The sequence below is a fragment of the Struthio camelus genome, chromosome 22 (assembly GCF_040807025.1).
Source record: "Struthio camelus isolate bStrCam1 chromosome 22, bStrCam1.hap1, whole genome shotgun sequence".
Lineage (NCBI taxonomy): Eukaryota > Metazoa > Chordata > Aves > Struthioniformes > Struthionidae > Struthio > Struthio camelus.
The window spans coordinates 5,171,014-5,194,588 of NC_090963.1; the positions used below are offsets into that span (position 1 = coordinate 5,171,014).

General features: G+C 49.0%; 1 protein-coding gene across 1 annotated transcript in view; it reads right to left on the reverse strand.

Moving 5' to 3' along the window:
* Positions 1 to 23,575, reverse strand: part of LOC104143529 (SCO-spondin) — a 68,607-nt gene that overhangs the window by 15,461 nt on the left and 29,571 nt on the right. The window contains exons 33-66 of the mRNA XM_068916947.1: positions 22,929 to 23,033; positions 22,694 to 22,838; positions 22,352 to 22,566; positions 21,998 to 22,048; positions 21,224 to 21,330; positions 20,588 to 20,741; positions 20,265 to 20,364; positions 19,366 to 19,532; positions 18,364 to 18,597; positions 17,862 to 17,959; positions 16,951 to 17,128; positions 16,198 to 16,425; positions 15,853 to 15,948; positions 15,514 to 15,687; positions 14,511 to 14,666; positions 13,621 to 13,741; positions 12,972 to 13,189; positions 11,967 to 12,218; positions 11,570 to 11,761; positions 9,645 to 9,794; positions 9,431 to 9,534; positions 8,712 to 8,929; positions 6,772 to 6,992; positions 6,419 to 6,565; positions 5,533 to 5,697; positions 5,155 to 5,306; positions 4,759 to 4,927; positions 4,393 to 4,501; positions 3,688 to 3,833; positions 3,173 to 3,298; positions 2,570 to 2,749; positions 2,150 to 2,374; positions 1,503 to 1,629; positions 593 to 792 (exon numbers count right to left, since the gene is read on the reverse strand). Coding sequence (XP_068773048.1) covers positions 593 to 792; positions 1,503 to 1,629; positions 2,150 to 2,374; positions 2,570 to 2,749; positions 3,173 to 3,298; positions 3,688 to 3,833; positions 4,393 to 4,501; positions 4,759 to 4,927; positions 5,155 to 5,306; positions 5,533 to 5,697; positions 6,419 to 6,565; positions 6,772 to 6,992; positions 8,712 to 8,929; positions 9,431 to 9,534; positions 9,645 to 9,794; positions 11,570 to 11,761; positions 11,967 to 12,218; positions 12,972 to 13,189; positions 13,621 to 13,741; positions 14,511 to 14,666; positions 15,514 to 15,687; positions 15,853 to 15,948; positions 16,198 to 16,425; positions 16,951 to 17,128; positions 17,862 to 17,959; positions 18,364 to 18,597; positions 19,366 to 19,532; positions 20,265 to 20,364; positions 20,588 to 20,741; positions 21,224 to 21,330; positions 21,998 to 22,048; positions 22,352 to 22,566; positions 22,694 to 22,838; positions 22,929 to 23,033 — 5,430 coding nt within the window. The remainder of the gene's footprint in view (positions 1 to 592; positions 793 to 1,502; positions 1,630 to 2,149; positions 2,375 to 2,569; positions 2,750 to 3,172; positions 3,299 to 3,687; positions 3,834 to 4,392; positions 4,502 to 4,758; positions 4,928 to 5,154; positions 5,307 to 5,532; positions 5,698 to 6,418; positions 6,566 to 6,771; positions 6,993 to 8,711; positions 8,930 to 9,430; positions 9,535 to 9,644; positions 9,795 to 11,569; positions 11,762 to 11,966; positions 12,219 to 12,971; positions 13,190 to 13,620; positions 13,742 to 14,510; positions 14,667 to 15,513; positions 15,688 to 15,852; positions 15,949 to 16,197; positions 16,426 to 16,950; positions 17,129 to 17,861; positions 17,960 to 18,363; positions 18,598 to 19,365; positions 19,533 to 20,264; positions 20,365 to 20,587; positions 20,742 to 21,223; positions 21,331 to 21,997; positions 22,049 to 22,351; positions 22,567 to 22,693; positions 22,839 to 22,928; positions 23,034 to 23,575) is intronic.

A 23,575-nucleotide genomic window follows, 5' to 3' on the forward strand; every position in this document is an offset into this window, starting at 1 on the left:
TTGAACTTCAGAATGTTCCTATTTAGTTCATACATATTTAAATTTAAATGTTAATCTATTTATTCCATTTATTTGACTGGACAGATCCAGCGGGCACTGCAGGTAGACATGACCTCCTTGCAGTACAGCAGGAACGAGCACCTCAGTGAACCTAACAGAGCGTCCTGGCCAACAGGGACCTTCAAGTGCTTGAAAAGCTATCCCTCCTGTGCCCTAATCCAGCAGGACCCCTGCAGCACTGCCTGTCACCCAGCAGGCTTTAAACACTTAAGCTCACGGCTGTCTCTCTGGTAACATACTAACCCCTGACCTCACAGGTAAGTCACAGAATCAGAGAAAACAGGGCACGCAGGGGTCTGGCAGGTCACCCCCTGCGAGAAAGCATACCAAGACTCAAACGATCCTTGACATATTTCTCTACTCTCTCATAACCATCTACCATGACAAATGCTCCACAAACTCACGTGACAACCCACACCGGGGATTTATTACCCTAGGAGCTAGAGAGCTTTGCCCGCGGCTAACCTAAAACTTTTTGGTTGCAATTTAAGCTGCTGTTTCTTGCCTGCTCCTCCACTACAGCCCCATTTACCCTGTGGGCAGATGAAGCCTGCTGGGCAGGGCTGACATGCTGCTGTGATGAGAGAGTCACTGCGATAGGTGCCTGCGTCACAGATCCTGCAGAACTTCTCAAAGGAATCCCTTGGACCGGGCAAACTGAGTGCCATGTATCCTCCTTCACAGAGCAAAGGACGGGCACTGCCTGGGGGACAGTAGTAGGGAAACACACACCTGCAAGGAGAAAGAAGGCAGGGAGAGGGGAGAAAATTCTTCGCAAATGTTCCGAGTTGCCCCTGCCAGGCTGGGAAGAACGTTTGGTTAGGTCTACTATTATTATTTATTATCTGCCAGTGAGCTGGAAAAAACGTCTACAACCTGGAACATGGGGTTTTGCACAAATAACTTCAGAAAGATCTCGAGCTGCTCTGGTGATACAGTACTGGAAACAACCACTACGCTGCACGACTTCAGAACGAACCCACGAGACGGAATTTGAAAGGCAAAACTTGCAAGAAAGCTTAAAGTCTTCTCTAGGCCACAGCTCCTGATTAAGGTTTCCTGGCACACGCAAAAATTCTGTTTTGTATGTGTACGCTGGTGCCATTTGTGAAAACAGACACCTACTTAACGCCTTCCCAGCATACGCTTCCAAGTACAGACACACTTCCTAATATAAATACATTCCCTAACATAAAAAGCCAACAGCTAATTCAGTGCAAAACTAAAATGGTTCAGGCTAACTAGTATAAATCAAGTCATTCTATTCAGTCTTAGCAGTCACCAAATCTGTAACCGTGACGATGGAAGATACCTCTGCATTTACAAGATGCACAAAGACTGTGGCTGAAGCGGTAACTCAGGTTTTATCACAGGCAGATTTCACAATATTCAGAGTTTTCAGAAACTTAAGGCTCTTTCCGCCAGGCATGCCAGGTACTCACAGCTGCTCAGGGCTACGGTATGTCGACGATCCTTCAGGACAGTAATAGCCACCTGGGCACAGGGAAGGCACGGCTGTGCGAGCACCACAGTATGAGCCGGGCCTGCACGGGATCGGATTTACTGAACCTGGTGGAAAAAGCGGAACCAGTGATTGATTACGTGACATTTCCAGAACAGAAAAGCACCTGTTGGGAGAGAGAGCACGCGAAGGGGCTTTTTGAGGTGCTATCGTCCCTACGCGCTCCATCTTATTTACTGCCCACAAAAAGACCCAGATCCACTTGGAAGCAACTTGCTGTTTCGCATGAAATGCTGTCAGCTGAACACTCACGCCTGGACGGTAAAGATTCCTGCTCCTTTCCTAAGCCCAGACCACTTCCTTTAGGAATCTCAGTTGAGTTAGAACAGGCAGGCAGGGCAGGGAGATGGCAATTTAAGGGCCAAAAGCCAGGAAAAGGTTGCAGAGGGCTAAATCCACTCCTAAAGCCACTCCTGCAATGACTGTTTTCTAGATGGGCTGCTGCAAGAGCAGGGCTACAGTCGTCGCTAAATGCTACGGCTGAGCCTGCTCTGCACTGTACTGTACAGCCATCTCGATTCGGAGATGGCTGGATATAAAGCAAACAAATGAATACGGTCACATCACCTGGTGGGCATTCATAGCCAGGTTTACAAGGCACTCCTTGGGTGTTCGGCAGCCCTGTCTGTGCTGGATCTGGGCAGTAATATCCGGGGGAGCAGGAATCACACTCTTCCAACGATGTTGCCCCAGGCTGGATCCTGGAAGTGCCAGGTGGACAAAGGAAAACATCCCCTCTACCCGGGCACCAGTGTCCCAGGGGGCAGGGATGGTCTTCAAAACTGGTCAGACCTGTTGGAAAGAGAAGAGAAGGAAGAAAGGGAGGCTGGACGACAAGGAAGGATTTATACAGAAGGGCTCTTAGCTCACCCTGAACATAAATTACCTCTCCCTTTTCCCATCTCACAGTCTGACAATTAATCTTGGGGAGGTCTGTTATCAACTCCAGGGGTGGCAAGAGTCAGGCTTTCACCTGACGCTGCTTACCTGATAAAGGGCAAAGATAGCCTGGAGGGCACGGCTGGCAATCTGCCAGGCTCCGAGCTCCTGGGTACTTGCGGTAAGTGTGTGGAGGGCATTTCTGAGGTGCCAGGAGACTGCCGTGATCAGTATCATTGCCTCCAAAGCAATAGTGTCCTGAGGGACATGGATAGGCCTCTGAATCCCCTAAGAAACAGAAAACAGGGCTGTCATGAGGGGTCTCTGCACTGTGACTGGCACCCCTTTCTTCTGCCTCCTCCCTGGGTCCTTCCGAAGCTACCATAAATAGGGGTGCAAGCCACCTTCACAGTCCAAGCCTCACTTCTGACAGACGCGACACAGGGATATTTGGAGGCTGGCTTTATTCTCAAGCTCTCCTACGTTTCCAAACTTTGTTATGCAAGCGTATCGTACGAAGAGCTTTAACGCGACTCTTTTCTCCGCAGACTCTGGTAATCACCAGTAGAGACAACGCGTCCTACTGCAAGAACCGTTCCACACTGCAACATTCGATACCGGAGCCAGTCTGACCAGAGCCAGGGTCGTGCACTACACCCCTGAAAAACAGCTCCCATACCCTGTCCTCACCATTCCCCACACAGTCCCAACCTGCTTTGCACCAGTGGCCTGGCGGACAGGGCAGGCAGTCTTCTCTCTGCTTTGCCCCTGGGATGTTTCTAATGGTATTGGCAGGACATGGTACGGGCACCTCAGAGCCCTCCTGGCAATAGAAACCTACAGAAAAGGATGCGGGAAGAGACAGAAAAAGTAAAACACACGAGCCCTCTGATGGCAAATACGACTCAGCAAGAGTCTCCTTTTGTTGTAGGATGAACACCAGCACAGCTGTTGGGATGGCGTGCATACAGAGAGCCAAAGGAGAAGCCTTCAGACTTTTCTGGACTAGCAATCTAGCACTGCAAATTCAAGGTGGCGTTTTTGGCCAGCTACATCTCTTTCTTCAGAAGATATAAAAACAGAAGAAGCCACTGAGCAACGGCAACTTCAAAGCAGGGGTCACAACAGATTAGGCAAGGTAACAGATGCTCACTTTTTGAAATTTCCAGCTGGTTAAAAGCTACTCACTATTCTACACTGCACATATCGCTGAGATTCTCACTTACCTGCAGGGCACAGCCCTGCACACACCTGCCCCCAGCGGCACTCAGACAGGAAGCTCCAGGGAAAACTGTGGCCCTGCGGAGTAGACTGAGAGCTCCCGGCAAGGCAGAAGTACCCAGCAGCACACTTTCCCTCCAGTCGTCCATGCCTGGAGCAGAGAGAACAGTAGGAATTCATATAAGAACTGCTGCTAACGTTGTCTGGTGCAGAAGCAGCGCAGGTGTGTTAACGCAATGATCCCCAAAGTCAGTGACAAAAAATGAGAACTTCTTACACAGATACGAGAGAGAAAATAGATTCACCTCTTCCCCTTATAAAAAACACACAGATGACTTGGAAAGAGCCAGGCGCTTCTGAGCTCAAATTCCATGAACATGGGCAAACTGCTTCAGAATAAATTGCGTATGACTTCCCGTTGGACTTGAGTTTCTGGGTTACTTTCACACTTTCACAAACGCTACCTGCTTCAGACATTTCTTTGTATCATGAGAATGACATCAGACTGTTTCAAGATGCTTCTGCGAATTCACAGATCAACACCTCCACATCCGAAAGCTGCGTCTGGGCTTAAATCTACTTCCTCTGCATGGCAGAGATGCGATAAAGAAGCTAGGAGGAACTTTGCATCCACTTGTCACTGCAAAAACAAGGATGGCCAACTGCTTAAAACAAAAAGGAAAAAACGCCAGACTGAACTGAATCATGACCTGCAGTAGTGACCAGGTAAGCAAGCTAAGCATTCCTTCTCGTTCCAGAGACCAGTCATATTTGAAAGAGTGAAGGTGCCTTCTGGACATGGGTGAGGAACCTGTGTGCCTGAAAGGGAGACGGGAGAGAAAATAAGAACTCCCAGGAAGACCACTGTGATCCGACGAGAAGGCTTTATAACCATATCAAAGAGTAACAAATGATTCCAAAGGAGCAAAGCAGTGCTGAGCCATATCGACCCATTGCCACTTCATCATCATCCAGCCTACAGGAAGACGCACCCTAGCTTTGTGCCGCTCTGGGACGACAGCAAAGCACACGAGGTTTCAGTCCCTGGCATACCTGGTACCCCAATTTCAGCATACCTGTAGGACAGTAAGCATGAGGTGGGCAGCGCTTGGGGTCTCCTGCCACTGCCTCCTGGCAGTAGGATCCTCTCCGGCACGGAACGCAGGACGCAGAGCCCCTGGTCGGCTGGTATTCTCCAGCAGGGCAGGGCATTGGGTGGGCCGCTCCCAAAGGGCAGAAGTGACCCTAGCAACGACAGAGGAAGGAAAGAGGATTGCATGGAGTTGCTGGCATACTCAGGGTCTGTGTGCGAGCCAAATCCCAGCAGTACCAGAGCTTGGGACAACGTTCCCTGTAGATGCAATCAATAATTGAATCAGGCTTTGTGACACTTCGCCACTGTGAAAAACGAACACCTACTACCCAGAGCTAAGACCCGCTTCTCTCGCGGCCCAGCTGTCACTAAGCAGTACCTTAGGGCAGAGGAATGCTGTGGGGCTGAAGGAGCTGAAGTCTGCTGGGCAGTAGAACCCCTCAGTACAAGGTCCCGTTGGAGAACTCAAACCAGCACTGGCGCAGAAAGACCCAGGATAGCACGGCACACAGCTCTCTGGGGAGGTACCACCTGACGAGGAAACCAAAAGTAAACAACGAGAGAGGAGGCCCAAAGTACAGCCATGGCAACATCATCATCTCTGTGTTATCTCTCGATAACACGTTCCCATCATTAGGCTTGGCTGAGCACCAACACCTTTCAGTGAGCCAGGGTACCCGCTCACAACGGCCAGAAGTAATCAAGTCCCTCACCGCTAGAAAGCGCAGGAGAAACCCACTGGGGAAGTCGCACTCACCTGTGGCGTTGTTCAGGGTGCCTACTGGGCAGGCTACTGGGACATGAGTGCCCTCTGGACAATAGTGCCCAAGAGGGCAGGGCCCACTGAGCGGGAACCCAGGTGTCCTATGTGGAATGGCATCAGTGGCTCCTCCTCCACAGTAGTAGCCAGCTGGGCACAGACCTGCCATGCGACAACAGAGAGAGTGCTAGCATCAGCCCATCGTGCGGGGATCGGTGAAAAGGATGGAGGTACTTCCCCAAACCCTCAGAAGTAGGCAGGATAACGCAGAGAAGAGAAGCTAAAGTTCCTCCTTGTCCCGTTTCATCCCTCTGCTGGTATCCCGGGCCTCCGACCTCTAGTGTGCCTCCCCTCTTCCCTGCCAATCTGTGACATCTATCACTTCCTTTCATTTCCGACATTTGTTTACCTTCCCACTCCTCTAACTTGTTCCCCAGCTTTTATTTTCTGTGGAAAGGGTGCTGCCTTTCTTCTCTTCACCTGTCCAATCTTTGCATTTTGGCACAGCCAAGCCACACAGTTATTCTGTGCTCAAGTGGGAGAGAGAGCGCAGATTTAGGAGGTCAGAAAGAAAAGTGATGAAAGGGTTAAAAAAAAAAAAAAAAAAAAAAACACAGCAAGAGAAAAAGCCACAGAAAGAATGTGGAGCAAGAAGGAAGACAAGGAAAGCAACACAGGAGAAGGCAGCAGATCCAGAACAAATTAAAAGAATGACACAGAGAAAGGGAATGACTGATAGGCACAAAAACAGGGTATGAGGATGCCCTCCAAAAGCCTTTGCCATCTCTGCTCGCAGAGGTATTTTTTCTCTACTTCCTGCCTCGTTCAGCCCAGAAATCTCCAACCCCTCTGTCGTGGGTGGTCCTGTATTAACCAAACTCACCGTCAGGCTCCCAGTTAGCATCCCCCCTGCAGTATCTCCCCACTGGGCACAGCTTGCAGGCAGCGGGGGACAATGACCCCTCCACAGGGTTCAGCGTGCCCTCGGGGCAGGGCAGTGGGGCAGCAGTCCGAATAGGGCAATAGTAACCTGTACATCGAAAGAGGCGAGTTAGACACTGCTCATAACAGGAAGGAGGAAGAGGTGGGAACGCTGAGCTTGCTCAAACTAATGGCAAACACCCCACTTCCCTGGAGTCATGCACTGCTGTGGCTCAGGCAGAAAGAGGTATGCAGGTATCCATCCCACCTCCCTCCCTGAGTTAGGGGCTTCGCTGCACACACGTAATTCCTCACCTCTGGGGCAGTGGAGCGGCTTCACAGTGGCAGCGTTGCTGCAGGTCATACCAGCTGGGCAAGGAAGGCAGACATTTGCCCCAGGCACAGGGCTGAACGTGCCAGGCTCACAAGGCAGCTCTAGCCCAGTGCCAGCAGGACAGTAGAAGCCACTGGGACATCTATATCCGTGAATCCTGTCAGAAGGGCTAGGAGAAGAGTTTCCTTCCAGACAAACATACCTGTGGAGAGAGAATACAGACCTGAAGCAATTGCCTCACAGCCCTGTTCACAGAGGAACAGATGCAGGAAGCACTAACCAAGAACCAGGGTCAGCACAGCAGGAAGCTTGTCCTTCACACAATGCAATTCATTTCAGTTTTGTAAAACATTCGGTTTTCTTCTTCTCCTCTCTCTGCAACCGCCCACCTAAAAACCCAGGCAAAAGGCTTCCCTCCCCCCCCTCCCCAGAGCTGACCAGAAAGTGTTCTCATTCTGGAAGAAAAAGTCTTTTAAAGGATTTTTTTTTTTTTTTTTAAAAACACTTCACAGCACAGGGTCCCAAACGTTCAGGCTCTTGCTGTCTTTGCCTAGTCTCCCTTTATCCCCAGTCTTATTATAGGCCTGTACGTTAACGCCACCTAGTCTATGTTGACTCTTCTCTTTACCACTTCCCCCAACACCCTCACAACAAGTAAAAAATGAGGAAACATAAAAACTAGTTTCTCTGTACATAAAAGCTAAGCAACAAAAAAAAAAGAAAGAGACACGTGATCGCTGTATGCTGTAGACAAGAATTCAAAGGGCACAGTTTCTACAGAAGAAATAATTCAGAACCCTTACGGCAAATGACTGGAAGCAAAAGGAACAGCATTAAACAAAAGAACAGCAAAGCTGCCTGTCAGCACTTGTTTCCACGGAAGCAATATCTATTTGGTCGAACCACAGACTAGCAAGAATGGCTGCTACTTGGTAGGGACTCTGAAAAACAGCCTGGGCAAAGCACAAATTGTACCCGGCTGGGGGTCAAGAACTTCACAGGTTTTGGGAGCCAAGGGTCATTTACAATCATGCAATATCCTTTATACCTCAGGCCAGAAAACTTTACTCAATATGGCTGCAGCCAGGCCGTAACATCCTTCTAGGGTTAAATCAATTGTTAGGAAGGCCTACAATTTGACTAACATGTGGCAAATCCTTCTTACACCCAGGAAGTTGGTTTCAGAAGCTAGTTCCCTTACGCGTTCCAAATGTACTCCTTATTTCTATCCTGAGTTTAGCCTCGTTTTCTAGCTGGAGTGGAAATTTCATTGCGATTTTCGCTACAAGATACGAGAGCCACCTGCTATCAGAAATCTTTCCCACAAAGGCCTCTTACGCTACAATGAAATCACTTCTACGCTTCTCTTTGACAGATGAGGTAAACCGAACTTCTGCAGCCTCTTCCTGTGAGGCATGCTCATGAGATGGACAAACACTGCTAACAGCACCTGTCTGTTTGCATTATGCAGGCCCGAAATACTCCCTTGTCATTCGTTATCCCACCACCTTGTGGCAGAAGAGATAAAACACAGACAGGAAAAAAGATGCCCAGGTCATACTCTCAGCAAGTGTGATTGTAAGTCTGAATAATTACTTTGTAATAAACCAAACCCCCGCAGAAAACAGCAGAGAAATATATGTGTAAGACTAGGAAAGAACGTGAGGCAAACAAAGAGGTAAAGGGAATGGTTCTGAACCATCTACTGAGAGCACCAAGCAGACACACTACAGCTGACCTGAAGGGCCGAGAACAAAGTCTTTGCAGTTTGTCCTGCGTATAAATATTCACACACAAGGCACTGGGCACGAGATATTCTGGCCAAGTGTCTTTTAGAGTTTGGATACTGCTCTGCTATACTGCTGTAGAAGTCTAGCCAGTCATATTTTCCCAGTAACGAGAGGCAAGCCGCTCACTGTACCCTGCGTTACACAGCGATGTCTGCGCCAGATTGGACAGTCCTGCCCCGCTGCAGTATCGCCCAGCTGGGCAGGGCTGGCACTGTTCCTCTGCCTCCAGGCCCAGGGAAGCAGAGAAGGATCCAGGAGGACAGGGGATGGGATACCCTGTTCCAGCGGGGCAGAAATGCCCCACAGGACAGATGTTGTTCCCAGGCAGACCAAAGACAGCAGATTCCACCTGTATGAGAAAAATAAACGGAAGAAAGTAAGAAAAAACGTTATGGAAACAGGATTTGGCACCTACTGCTACGGAGAGAGACAGGTGATAGAAAGGGCACACATGAGCCAAGTCCTCCATGCCTGCTGCCACTGAAACTAACTGAAGAGGCACAGCTGCCCTCAAAAATGAACTGGCAATGTTGGCTGTCGAGGCATGGCCACTTGACCACTGCTGCCATCCTTTGGAAGCCATGTGAGGTAGCACGCTCCAGTGCAATCTACGTAAATGGAGACCTAGCCGGAATTAGTTAGCAGTCAGAAACACGTTCCAGTAGATGTAAAAGTAGCACGTCAGCAGATCTGAGGAGCTCTCAAGGGCAGCAATAATGGGGCAGAGGCAACCCCAGACATAGCAACGACACTTGGAAAACGTTACACCAGAAGCTACGATGCTGTAACAGCTCCAGTTCTTGTCTCTAGGTCGCTAAGGTTGCCGTGCGGCTGCCTGGCACTCACTCACCCTGTGTTTGAAGGGGGCTGGGCTGATGGCTCCCTTGGTGCAATGATAACCTGAACGGCAAAATCCAGAAGGCTGCGATAGACCTGGTGCCGAGCAATACGTGCCTAAAACGAACAGAAAAGCAATCTCAGTCAATAACATGAAGGAAGAAGTTAATTTACCGCAACCTTCCCACGTATGCCCCCTGGGTTTCTTGCGACAAGCCCCTACTTACCTGCTGGGCAGGGCTCACAGTCAGACTCACTGGTGGCACCCGCCCTGGTGCCAAAGGTACCTCTTGGACACGGATGCTCCGTACTGAAGTTGGTCCCCGGCAGACAAAAGTACCCAGCAGGGCACAACTCAGGAGTATGTGCTCCAGAACCTAGAATACAAAGAATAGCATCTGAGACTGGAGATATATAGGAAACAACCGGCAAGGTCATTCTCTGTCAGCATAGCCTTCCTCGTGTACGAGTTCAGCTAGACCCAGGTCAAGGGATTCATCACGTGTACTTCTGATCTAGTTATTCAGATTCCCTTCGTAGTAACTGGAGAGAAACAGCGCTTCCAGAAGAACGGCACTTCCAGTGCAATTCATCTCATCCTCAGGCAGACTTCTAAAATAAGAAGGATAAACTGCACCTCAAAAGTGACTCCTCCTCTCCACTGACTACAGAGGGAGTTCAGACAACCAGCTCAGATGTAGATGCCTACCAAAGGAGCTGTCTAAAGTTTGGCGAGACTAATCCCACCTAGGTGGGTACAATCATGCCTGTGTAGTCACGTTTCTTGCAAGGGAAGTTTGCCGAGTGTTTGTTGTATTCATGAGGTGCCATACAGGAATAGCCGCATTGCTACTATGTTGCTGTATTTCCCTGGGCACAGAGTTTCCTTCTCCCAGAGGGGAGAAAGATAGATTTGACTTTGGCCCACCCGTTCAACTACAATGTCGTATTCTTAGCAACCTGTTTTGCCTTTTCCTCTTGGCAGAAACGGATGCGCTCGCCGGTCCAGACCAACCCTGTAACACTTAGTAGAACCTTAATGGACGGAAGGATGCTTCAGCATTCAAAGGCCTTTTCGTCCCACTAAGTCTAACAGGAAGACTCAAGTCCTCAGTGACGTAGAATGCCTTGTTATCAAAACACCCAGCCTCCTCACTTTTGTTAGGCTGTTCACAGAAGAGTCCTGCTGGGCAGGAGTCACACGTCCTTCCTTTCCTGTGATGGACAGGTCTCATTCTTACAGGGCATAGGAGAGGCAGATCCTGTGAGGCAGTAAAAGCCTCATGGACAGGGATAAAGAATGGGAGTAGCTGAAGTCTGGCCAGGTGGGCAGTAATAGCTAACAGAACACGGTCCTTCAGAAGGGGTTTTGCTCAACACTGCAACAGGGAAAGCAAAGCCTTTCCGTTTCCTTTGCCAGATAATCTAGCAAATCTGAACATTTCAGAAAGGCTACCAAGCAGGAAAGTCAGTCCTGAGTTATATCCCTGCGTGGAACATGGCCTTCCTGCTAAAGCGCTCAGCTCTGATTTTGGAGTTCACGTCCGAGTTCAGGTCCCGGCTCTGCTATAAACTTATGTAAACCCAGTCAAGTCACTTCTTCCCTCCTGTTGCTTCAGTTCCCCACCTGAGAAAAGAAAAGCCTCTTTATATCCTGGAAAAGGCGGGATGAATCCATTACGGCCAGTGTGCCCTCAGATATTCCAGCGCTGGGGGGAGCAAACAAACGTCTTGTACAGGGAGCAAGCTTTGAGCAGGAGCAGCTGCCTCAGAGCAGAGACCCTGGCTGCTAGCCAGTACCAAGCACCCGTTTGCCAGGCTGTTTTGCCTCCCCAAGAAGATGACGGCACATCAGTCATCTAGAAGGGGAGGCTGAGCCAGGGAAGACAGTGCTGTAATAGCAAAAACTGTTCTGGGTGACCGGAGACTGCTGGGGAGAACCCAGCAGGAGTGCTGGAAGACAAACGGCTCGGGGCATTTACACTGAGCGCATGCCCTACCTGCCCGTCAGCGACCAAAGAAAATATGCTGCACTTAAGGAGTTTGTTCCCGCTGTGGAGGAGCTTGCAAGAACTTAAGCTGGGGTGAGCGTCTATCTTCACTCACTTGACATCGTGTAACCCCCAGTTCCCAAATACATCAGCTGACTCACCACTGCAGAAGTATCCAGCTGGGCAGAGCTGACAGTCCGTTGACTGCCATTTTCCACTGTCAGAGTTGAAGCTTCCAGGGCTGCATGGGACTGGGGATTCAGAGCCTTCGGGGCAGTAGGAGCCAGGGGGGCAGTGCTTACGGTTTGGCTCTGTGGATCCAACATCACAGAAATACCCAGCATAACACGTGCCTGCAAAACAGAGAAGCTTCAGCATTAGGGTTAAGCAACTAGAGAACACTGGGTTTGCAACTCCCCACACGTTTACTGAACGAAGTCACACAATTTCAAGTATGATTCAGAGCGGATCGTACCAAACGTAGCTCTCAAGACTGGTGAGACCATGGGAAACCAGCACTGCAAGCACGTCTCACTCTGAGACGCGTGCGGTACTCACCAGAAACACTGGCCAGGCCCTCTCCTTGGCAGAACTTCCCTCCAGGGCAGAGTAGACAGGCATTACGGAAAACCATCCCAGACTGAGGTAAAAACGTGCCAGCGGGACACAGCTCTGGCTTGCTGCTACCTGGCGGGCAGAAGTGACCTGCCGGGCAGAGGTCACCAGTCTCATCGTTAACAGGATTGGGTAGGCGTGCCTTCAAAGTGCAGTAATACCCAGGCAAACAAGGACCACTTGGGGTCAAGAGTCCTAAGGAGAAGGAAAATAAAGACAAATAAGCCAATGCCTTCTATATTCCACAGCTTCTCGATTAAACAAGCCAGGCAAGCCATGAGGAGTTCAGAGTCTACTGGCCTGTGATTAGCTCTGGCATTTAAAAGTTAGATCTATAGTCTCCATATTTATTTAGACAACTGATTACCCATAGCTAAGCGCCTGAGCAGCTTTCTACGTCACCTTTACAGAAAGGCCTGAGCAGGGCCACACATCTCTCTCTCCACTAACAGAGAGCTGAGAACGGACAAGTCCTAGAACCCACGCAGCTTGCCTTCGGGTTTCATAACCCTTGCCAAAACAAAAGCACTCTTAAATCTGCCTCTTACATTAAACTTACAAAAGGACAAGTTCGCAAACATCTTCCTAATGACTGTGAGGCACTTCTTCTCAAAAGGTCCCAGAGGCCACTGCAAACACCACCTAAGAGTCCTATGAACTGCATAGAGAGGAACGTTTCAGCCGTCAGTGCAACGTTAACTATTGGGAGTAGGTGCGCAGCTCTTGTTTAATGGAACATGGCAATATAAACCAGGGAACAAACAAAAGGAAGCACCTCAATGTTCAAACAGAAATTGCAGCTCAAAGAGCTAATCAGGTTGTTACTTTTAAAGATACGTATCCTCTCTCAGGTCGTCTCAAGCTCAGTTGTCTCCATCTTCTAGAACTTTGACTCTCCTAGACACAACATAGCCTAAGCAGTGCATCTAACCCATACGTAACCCCTACCTGCAGTGGCACAAAACGTGCCTCCGGGACAAGGCCTACACTCCCTGGGATTTCTCAAGCCAGTCTGGTTACTGAAGGTCCCCTCGGGGCACGGGTACTGGTTAGCAGCTTTTGTTCCTGAGAGGCAGTAATGTCCTGCCGGACAGATCACTGGTTTGACCACCCCATGTGAGAAGTCCTCTTGGAGAGCTTCTGGCTGGTCTTTTCGGGCACAGAACCTGCCAACAAAAAAAATCCAAGTCCAGCCTCAGCCCACGCTGTCCCCAGTTCTGCTGGAGCCTGAAGAAAGAAACACTTTCTGCACAACAGCGACCGTCTGGGATTACAAGAAAAGGAAAAGAGGTTACCCCAGAGGAAAAAAATGAACAGCTGAGATGTAGCCCGTCAGGTGGAACCTGTCATTTCTGGGACCATTATGTCCCTCCCAGTAGACAGGCCTGCAGGATAGGAATTCTATGATGCCGGGGCTACAGGGGTTACAGTACAGAAAGTGACACAATAAAGGGAATGGTGATACAAAAACAGGAACAAGAAAACCAGCTGTGTATATCAAGGATGCAACATACAGAGCAGCCTAAGGCAAAGGAAAACACATACGCTAATTCCCAAGGAAAGCATCAAGATGAAGGAGCGGATCCATTTCACTTACATTCCTGCTGGGCATATTTTACACTGGCTTTTACCAGTCTGGTCCTGATATTTTCCAGAGGGACAAGGTGTGGGCTCTGGGCTGCCAGTGGGGCAATAGTGACCAAGAGGACACACGCAGTCTAGGAAAGAAAAAAGGAAGGAATACATTTAATATGACTGCTCTGCTTACGTCCTGCACAGCTGCACAGTGTTATTAGAGCAAGCATCACTACAAATCTGGAACTAGCAGATTTAGTAAGATAAAAGCTTTATAAAGAACAGACGAAAATGGGCGTTGTCAAAAGCTTTGCTAAAAACAGATCTGAGCAACAGAGGCCCACACACCGTGCTCTGAACATCAACTTCATACACCCCTGAACTGGGCTTTTAACTGAAGGGCCACGCCGATTCGTTGCCCTCAGGGGCTTTCAGAAAGCTGAAGGGCTGCAGCGTCTCTGCATTGTCATATGGTCACCAATTTTCTTCTCGTAGAGCTCCCTTTACGTTCCTAATACTGCAGGATTTGAGTTACACAGAACCTTTACTGCAGCTATCCCTACACCATCCTTACGAAATGCAGAACGGACAACCACACATATCTCTTTCACTAGCTCTTTCCAGCAGAGCTGGAAATACCCCAAGTAAGAATCTCCTCTACGACTATCTTCTCCGCTTGTTCTTAGCCCCCGGTAAGATCCCAGTAAACACTGCTTATTTTTACTACTTCATTTACGCACAATTACCCACTACTTCACCTGTGTCACTGAGGAGAAGTTTTGCAAAACATATTTTTCATCGCAACAGCTACTCATTTCTACATGGTACTTGCCATGGTAAGCAAAGACAGACTTTAAGACCATCTTGCCATTGCAACTCCTGTAGGTAAGGAATCACCCACAGCCTTCCTACCTGAACGCTGGCCTGACACAGAGCCCTCTGGGCAAAACCATCCCTCTTTACACAAACCCTCTGGGGAGCTCTGGCCACGCTGAGAACAGAACCACCCTGGGAAGCAAGCCTGGCAGTCCTGGACTGACTGACCACCCCGATGGGCCAAAAAGGAGCCTGAAAAAACAAACAAACAAAACAAACCAAAAAACCCATCACCACCACATTCTCACATCATCCTAGACCCTGGTGGAAGCGGCTGCGGGGAGAAGCACGAGCTGCTCACAGAAACCTTCTAGCTACACTAGCCTCAGCCTCTTCTTGCGAAGATGCCAAAAAGATGCCGACTAGGAAGGTATGCAGTCCCAGGCATTCCCTCAAGAGGCCCTGAGGCAATGGCATGTAGCTGGGGGTAGGTGATAACCTTCCTACGACAGGAGGCTGTGGGAGGTTGGACACAGATGGCTAACTGAGGGGAACTCTTATTTCTTTCTAGTCTGGATTCAGCAGCACAATCACTTGCTTAGTACATCTATAGATTTAACGGAGAAAGAGAAACCAAATATCCCAAAGTACTTCCTGTTCAGCTTAATTCTTGCTCTCATTAATGGCGATATGAGAGGACAGCTCTTACAGTGCCAGGGAGGGCTGCAGAGGCTCCCACACGTGCTCCGCTCACTTGCTGCTTTGTGACCTTTCCTTCGGGGGGGGGGGGGCTCAGCAAAAACCTCCCTCCCCCACAGCTGCCCAGCAGCACGTAGGCCACAGACTGAAGCTCTAAAGGCAGTTTTGCAGTTACTGTCTGAGTGCACATTTAGGACTGAACACTTCCAATATAACAGCACTGGATTAGAAGCTAAGAATTCACACTGATAGCGGCTGCCCCACAGGCAACGTAAAAGGCACGTTTCAGTGCAAAATAACAAGGGGCCGCAGAACAACAGCATGGACTTCGATGGGCTCAGCCGCTCGCAGGGTTTCGGGAAGAGAAACGACAGCATCCAGCAGCTGCCATCCAACCTACCTCGGGGGCACGGAGATGGAGAAGAACTCCCTGCAGGACAGAAGTGGCCTCGAGGACAAACGTTCCCCACTGCTCCATCCATGGGGTTGGGGAGCATGGAGCCCCTCGTGCAGTAGAAGCCAGCCTCACAGGGACCCGATGGAGCTGCCAGCTCTGCAGTTGCACAGTACAAACCTGAAGAAGGGGAAGAGACAAGGCCCTCACTGAAGAGGCAGCAGACCTCCTACAGTCAAAGCACACGACTGGGATTGCTTAACGAGCCTGGCAAAAGAGGTGAGAGTATGCACCAGAACAAACAGATCAAAACATAAAACTCCAAACTTGTAACACCTCTCCTACCTGGAGTGCAGGGAACAGGAAGAAATGAACCAGCGGGACAAAAGGTTCCTGCTTGGCACAGTCCAACTGATCCAGAAGCTGCACTTGCCACACCTGCTAATGCAAAGGACAGACTGAGGCGAAATATAAAAACTGGAAGAGCTCTATCTTAAAAACAAACAAACAAACAAACAGAAAAAACAACGACACACACAAACCAGGAAGAACAGAACTACAGCACAGAATTCAGAAGAGTAACAAGAGAAAAGTTCAAGCCATCCTGATCCTGGCTGGGTCCTCTGGGTGACTCTGCAATACCACCCCTCACTAATAACCATCATCAAGCTTTAAAATTCCCCTTAATACCAGAGTGACTCCCAGGAAACACTGGTTTGCTTGATGTGGATCCGGGTGGACAAAACCATCCAGGCATGCAGAGTCCATCTGGTCTTGCTAGGCCTGGCTTGGAACAGACCCTTCCAGGAGGACACAGCTGGCACTTGGAGACATCCCAGATATTTAAAGCTTCACTGTAGGTTCCAGGGGGACAAGGGTACTGTGTGGCAAATTCTGTACTCTTGGGGCAGTAGTGTCCTAGGAAAGAAAAGACAAATTTCATAAAGGTTAAGAGAGGCTGGTAATAGCCTGGGAAGAACTGCAAGCCTGCGCACACAGCATTCTCCTCATGTCTTTCTGAGGAGGAACGAGGGCAAGCTATGACGGTGGGTCCATCCTGCAAGACCTGCAACTTATCATTACTGTGTGATAGCTACAGTCACATTGGCTGCATAAAATGAAACTGATCAGCGCTGAGGATTAGCAGTAGTTGTAAAAGTATCCACCTGTTTCACGAGAAGATCTCAAAGTTCGGTATAAAGGTGTACTACAAAAACTAGGTTTGACGCATTCTACCGTTTGCCGCGTTCAGACAGAGGAACTGAATCACAAAGAAGCTAAGTAATTTGACTGTTGTCACTGATCTGTCCAGTGGAAGAGAACCAAGTCTCACGCCTCCCAGTCTGACGACAAACGTACTCTGCTTCAAACAGCTATAAAAGGATCTGCTAAACCCTAACATGAAATTTCCCAGGATGAGCGGGTAGGTGCAATCAGACCCACCTGCAGGGCAATCCGTGTAATCTGTGGAAGCAGTCTTGCAGTAAAAGCCCTCTGGGCACTCCAAACATTGTGCCATACTCCAAGAGGGACTATAACTCCCTGCAGGGCAAGGCTGGGCTCTGCTGCTCCCCACCGCACAGTAATGTCCCGGTGGACACGGCCCTCCACTGACCGTTGTCTGTGAAGTAAACACCATTGTTAGAGAAAATGTTTCTATATAGCCTAAGAAATCAGAAGACAGCCTCGCAAAACAAAAACAAAACAAAACAAAAAATCAAACCAATAAACCAAACAGAAAACCTGGCTCACTCGCTCTCTCTCAGATTATAATGCTCAAGAGAACTAGGCATACGGTAGTATGAAAGGCTGCACTCATCACTCCATCTTTAAGGCTGCATACTCATCCTTTTCCATAAGATATCAGAATTGAATTCTGCCCATGGCAAATCTGCTCTGGTTGGCAATCTGGCAGGTGGCACCCCCTCCCCTTCTTCTTTCATGGTCAGCAGAGCGCTGTGGCACAAAACAGTACCTTCTTGAGTTACGGTCTTTAAAAACTCCTATTGTATTTTGCCTAAGAGGAGGGCTGACAGATGCAGCACTCCAATCAAACTCGTGCACTCCTGACCTCTTTAATGTTAATTCGATATGGCATTTCGCTCTGCTTTGCAGCATCAATACGCAAAGACAGAACTATTTTTGGTTAGCTTTTAGATGTAAAAGTGAAAGAAGGCCGGGTCTATTTTGCCACCTCTAGCCCCTTTCAGTATTAACGATCTAGATATATCTGACAAAGAAGATAACACAGTAAGGGAGAGTTTGATGCGGGACAAAAGGACTAAGGTGACCTTATGCTCTTCGACTCCACAGATACCATGTTTTGTAACATTTTCATCACAAGCACGGCTTACCCTGGGAGGTTTAGGAGAAAGAGCGCCTCCACTACAGTAGAATCCAGCTTCACATAGTCCAGACGGAGATGAAAGTCCAGTTCCATTGCAGAAATGCCCTGAAAGTGAGAGACAAGATGGACAACAGCAAGCATAAAGCTGGGAAATAATCAGAGTAGCACCAGTTTTGATGTCACCCACATCCATTTACCTGCAGATGCTTCCTCGCAGAACAGTTTCAATACAGAGCTTACACACCTAAACAAACAGCACTCCCTTGTGCCATCTCTACGTACCAAATCATGCAAAGAAAGGGGGAAAAGGGAAGCTCACACGGCAGAAACTTGTGAATATCCTCTTAGGCATGACAGTGGAAAGATGAGTCTTTCTATGGTCTACTCAATGCTTCCCTCCATGAAAACAGTCATGATAGCATGCTCTAGAGACATGCAGTTTTTCTCAGGAACTCTAGAAGTGCTGGCATCTGGCTGGAATCTCCTAGTCCGTTCTTTCAGAATTGTACCTGCATCACACAGGAGACAGTCCTCAATCCTAGTGTTCCCAGTTGAGTTGCTATAATAACCAAGAGGACAAGGCTGCGGAAAGGCAGAGCCCATAGGGCAGTAAGTTCCCTTAGGGCATTTGTTCCCCAGAAGACCATCCGTCGGTGCTGGACTAGACACTCCTCTGCTGCAGTAGAATCCAGCCAAACAGGGCCCTGTAACACGTGACTGCCCTGCAAATGCGCAGTAGTGCCCTGAGAAAGCAATGCACTGCCATTAGTTCTAGCAGAAGAAAACAGAAACTTCAGCGAACAAGCTACGCACTTAGATAACCATGCAAACATCTACAGTGAAGCGTAAAAGACTATTCATTTCCATGGTCCGGGGTGTGTGTGTGGGGGGGTGTTTGTGTGTGTGTGTGCGGAAAAACCAGCAGGTTTCTGGTGAGAGCAGATTTAATGAACTCTAGGGTAGCTTTTTCCTATCTTCTCAGCAGAGCATGATACCGTGCCTATATTGCTTCCGGCTTTTGGTCTCACTTGAGTGCCTCTGCACAGCACTAAATATTGCTATGTACATTTCTTCTATGTGGATCATTGTACTTTTAAAGTTCATAAAGCATCATGTAATATATCCGTGGAGCACAGAGACGACAACGTCCTGGACAAGTACCTTTCTCCACGCTTCTCCATATTATAGCTCGTTGAAGTGCGCTGTGGAGGCAAGGAGTAACTCCTTTTGCTGAACTGCTGGACACGCTTCATTATCGGGGAAAGGAGCAAAGCAACTGCCAAGCTTTTCTGTCTCCAGTTCAAAATATGGCTTCACCACCCCTCAGATCTCCAGGCACCTGAACGTGGCTCTGTCTTCACCTCCACACACAAAATTCAGTGCGAGACACTGCAGCATGTCATCTGCCCACTGAGCCATACAAACTCCACCACTGAAGCTCGAAAACGTTCACAAGTCATTTTCATGGGCTGTCCTGTCACCATCCTAAGACGCATTTATTCGCTGCTTACCTGGGTCACAAGGGGTGCAGTGAGACATGAGGCTGCTTCTAGTCTGTGGGTTGTAAGTCCCTTTAGGACACGGGAACTGAGTTGGAGAAGCAGTACCAGCAGGGCAGTAGTGGCCAGTTGAACATTCGTTCTCCAAAAAGGAAGAGGAATTCTCTGGGCAGAAGAACCTGGCCCACAGAGGGAATAAATAAGGCATAAAAACAAATTGAGATTTTCTAGCAACGTTCTGTTCATGAATGCTCCTTGATGGGAACGGCTAGTCTAAGGAGGCTACTGCTGCACTGCTCTGCATTGACCATAAAACAGACCTACTTATGTAAATTAGCACGTTCCCTTAGTTGTTTCCTCGCATGCCAAATGGATGGCGTAATTGCAAAAGCCACAGAGACATCATTTTCTTAACTTGAGTCATAACATATCCGGACTGTGCTTCATCAACTCGCAGAAGTTAATCAAGGCCAAATCTGACTGGTAATTGGAGATGAATCCCCTAAGGAAAAGTCAGACTCAGCATCAGGTGATACACAAGACCCCGTTCCCCTTCATCAGGGCTATGTCAGCCTGTTGCCAAGGGAAGTATCTACTGCTTCAGACACGAAAGAAGTCGACGGTGCCAACAGTTTCCTGCTGTCCCGGCTTTGAGCAACCTTCTGATCTAAATTCCCTTCTGACAGGGTCGCATCTGGGTTAAGGACTTGGCCATGTCCCGTAATCAACTGTACAGTGCTGCTAAGCAGAGTTCAATAGTTGCTCTGCTTCTGTTCACAGACAGGTGCTCCTCAGCGGTGAAGTCGGTCATTTTTCCTGCCACACACTGCCCCAAGTTGACTGGATACACCAGCACTTCCAATAGGTCTTAACTCACACGCACAAAAGTAAGCTCGTCGTCTCAGTCTTACCCTTTAGCACAGGGGAGGCAGCTGGCTTGCCTTTGTGAAGGGTTGTATGACCCCGCTGGACAAGCCATTGGAACAGCTGTGCCCTTGGGACAGAAATACCCTGAAAAAGAAAGATCAGAATCAGCAGTATTTCCAGGGGTCAGAGCAGGATGACAATTTTGCTTGACGCTTCCACGTGTCCTAAAACAGACCACAGAGAAGCCCCCCGAGGCACTGAGAAATTTCAAGAGTCAGAATGTCTCAGAGCTGCCTGAAGTCTACGGGGAGTTTTAACCCTCATTCAGCAAACTGGCCAAGTCTGAGAAGCGCCCATAATAGCCTACCTCTGGGACAGGGACCTCCAGCCTTGTCCACCACTGGGAAATTGGGAAGAGTGGATCCCAGTGTGCAGTAGAACCCCTCTGCACACTGTCCTGTAGGGGCTGGAAGGCCAGCAGCATCACAGTAATGCCCAGGCAGACATGGGGAACACTGGGTCTGCAATAAATCAAGGAGACGACAAACTGAGGCCAGCTTCAGGACTGGCTCCACCACTGACCGATCAGTTGTACCTTTGCCGATCATCCTGATGATCGGCCACACGGATTTGTCTCATCTAACTTAAGGCATTTTAATTCTGGCTATCTTAAGTTGAAGCCAACTATCCTGAGCAACTTCCACAGTTAATGGAGAGGCAGGCATCTGTAGTGGGTGATTCAGCTGACCTGTCTTCAGTATCTGTTCGAGAACAAGAGGAACTGCCCTCTGAAACCGTCAAGAATCTAAGCAGCTTCCTTAGAGCTGCACAAAACTAACTGCTGGACATCCACCACTGGATGAGACGTCTCTCGTCCACCCTGTCTTGAGACTCAAGTCTTTCCTTTCATCTCGCGGCAGTGACAATACCACCCCACAAGGCTGCAGAGCCTACATAACTGCACAAGAAAACTTTCGCACAAAGCTGCACAAGTTCATCCCACCTCTGAGCTCATCCTGCTCCTTGAGCTGAAAGTTCCCACAGGACACGGTGTGGGGACAGAAGTGCCTCGGGGACAGTAATGGCCTGCAGGGCAGGGACCAGCTCGGCCTACAAGAGAGGACTGCAGTTAATCAAAAGCAGTATGAAAAAGTGAAGGCATTCATGAGCCGCACTGCGTCTTTAAGAGCTGTGATTTATTCATGCCATGAGCGATTTCTCTGCAGACCGCTCGCAGTCTTTAACTCATTCCCGTCTAAGATGAAGTTAGAACTCAAGCTGCTGCACAAGGGCTCTTCGGAACAGTAGCGGCAGGAAATCTAGCCGTTACTTTACATTCAGCGATCTAGGCATAGGCCTAGGTGACAGAACACACACTTCAAGACTGAACCCAAGAGTTCTTTCCTTCCACTCTCTTCTGAGCACTGCTTTTACTGCACCTACGACAAAACAGTTACGGTGCTGACTTACAACTCACTGCCAGTGAACTGGCCACACAGCCCCCACGGAAACAGACCCCAGTTCCTTGCAGAGGTGGGTGCTGTCACGGAGAAACCAACTGTAAGGAGCTGCAGAAACCCACGCGGCATTAGCAAAAGAGAAGTGGCACCTTGTATCACGGCATCTGGGTTAGGCTTATAAGATCCTTGAGTGCAATAGTAACCTTCCCAGCACTCTCCAGTCACAGCAGTTGCATTGTGATACTGACAGAACTTCCCTCCATCACAAGCTCTGCAGCTGGTTCTGCTTCCCTGTCCTTGCTCGGGGCTATAAGTACCTGGCGGGCAGGGCTGCCAGTCTAAACCTGTTCCTCCGGGGCAGTAGAAACCTGGAAAAAGAACAAATTAACAAATTCATATTTTATACATTAGCGATGGGACAAATGCTTCAGAGACAAAGAATTACCAACCAGTATCTTGGTGATGGGATGCACACAGCTTTTATAGGCTCTATACAGCCAGTGGCCCGAGATGTCTGGACTGAGCATGACACTGACGGACTTCAGAGAGAAATGAACCCCCGCCGAACTTCCAGGCCACACTGGTCTCTCACACGCTGGGGTTTAAGGAGAGACTCTTTGGGAAAATCTAGGAGGAACCCGGCACCTAAGTGATCCCCAGCCTTAACTCACCCTGAGGACATGGCTGTGGCTTTTCACCAGGGACACAGTATTCACCCTCTGCACAAGCGTGGCACTCCTCTCCATGGGTTTGTGGCATGTAGGAGCCAGGGGGGCATGGAGCTGGACTCCTGGATCCAAGAGGGCAAAAGTGTCTGATGGGACATGGAGCTCCTGAGAGGCCATCAGTGGGTGCTGGAGTCTGGGCCCCGGAGACGCAGTAATACCTGCGGCAGTGAACACAGGAACACGTTCTCCTTATTTCAAGGAAAACAAGGAAATAAAGCTTCTGCCCCCTTCTTGGAACACCCCTCCTTACCTAAAATACAGCATTATGTTCACTCTTCTACTTACCCTGGGCTGCAATGTCCTGAAGGGGCCCTCAGTCCAGAGCTGTTACAGTAATATCCCCCAGGGCAAGGCTGGCACTCCTGCAAATTCCTACCCCCTTCACTGTCAGACCAAGTGCCAGGAGGGCACTGTAACGGAAGTGGTGCACCTGGCAACGTGAAACGCAGCAGAGAGAGGAAATCCCATCTCATGCTTCACCATGAATTAAGGAAAAATTGTCCTAAGCAAAGCACCGTACCTTCAGGGCAGTAATGACCAGGAGGACAAGGCAGTCCTGACTCTCCATCTCGGGGGTTTCTCACTCGGGCACCACTTTTGCACCAGAATCCCTCCGCACAGGCGCCTAGAAAACAGGGTAATATATAGTAAATACACAATCGTATTAAAATAATAGGCACATAAATGCAAATTCCAGAACACGTACCGAAATACAACCATTTGCTATGCTATGCAGAGCCTCTGCCAGTCTACAGAACAACAACATAACGGGGTTATCAATATTTCAGTGGAAGAGCTGCCTCTGACCATAAGGAACGGAGTGCTGGTGGCAGGTGCCAAAACAACAGTTCCTAGAGAAGAAAATGCTTTGGTTGACTCAGACTCAGCACTGCCGTCGCACATGGGCAAGTTCTTAAGCGCCTGCTTCGCTTGAGGCACATACTGAACACATCCTTAAGTTGCTCAAACGCTTTGCTGAACCTTAGTAATATTTTAAAGGGCTTTGCTGAATTAGGGCCTTTACCTACAGGACAAGGAGCAACGAAAAAATCATCAGTATACTGTCTGAAAAAACAATCCTGAGCAAACCGGAGGGAGAGCAGTCAGTGCTGGGTATTTTACCCTTTCTTTGCTGAGCCTCATCACACGTGCACCTGTTACACAGAG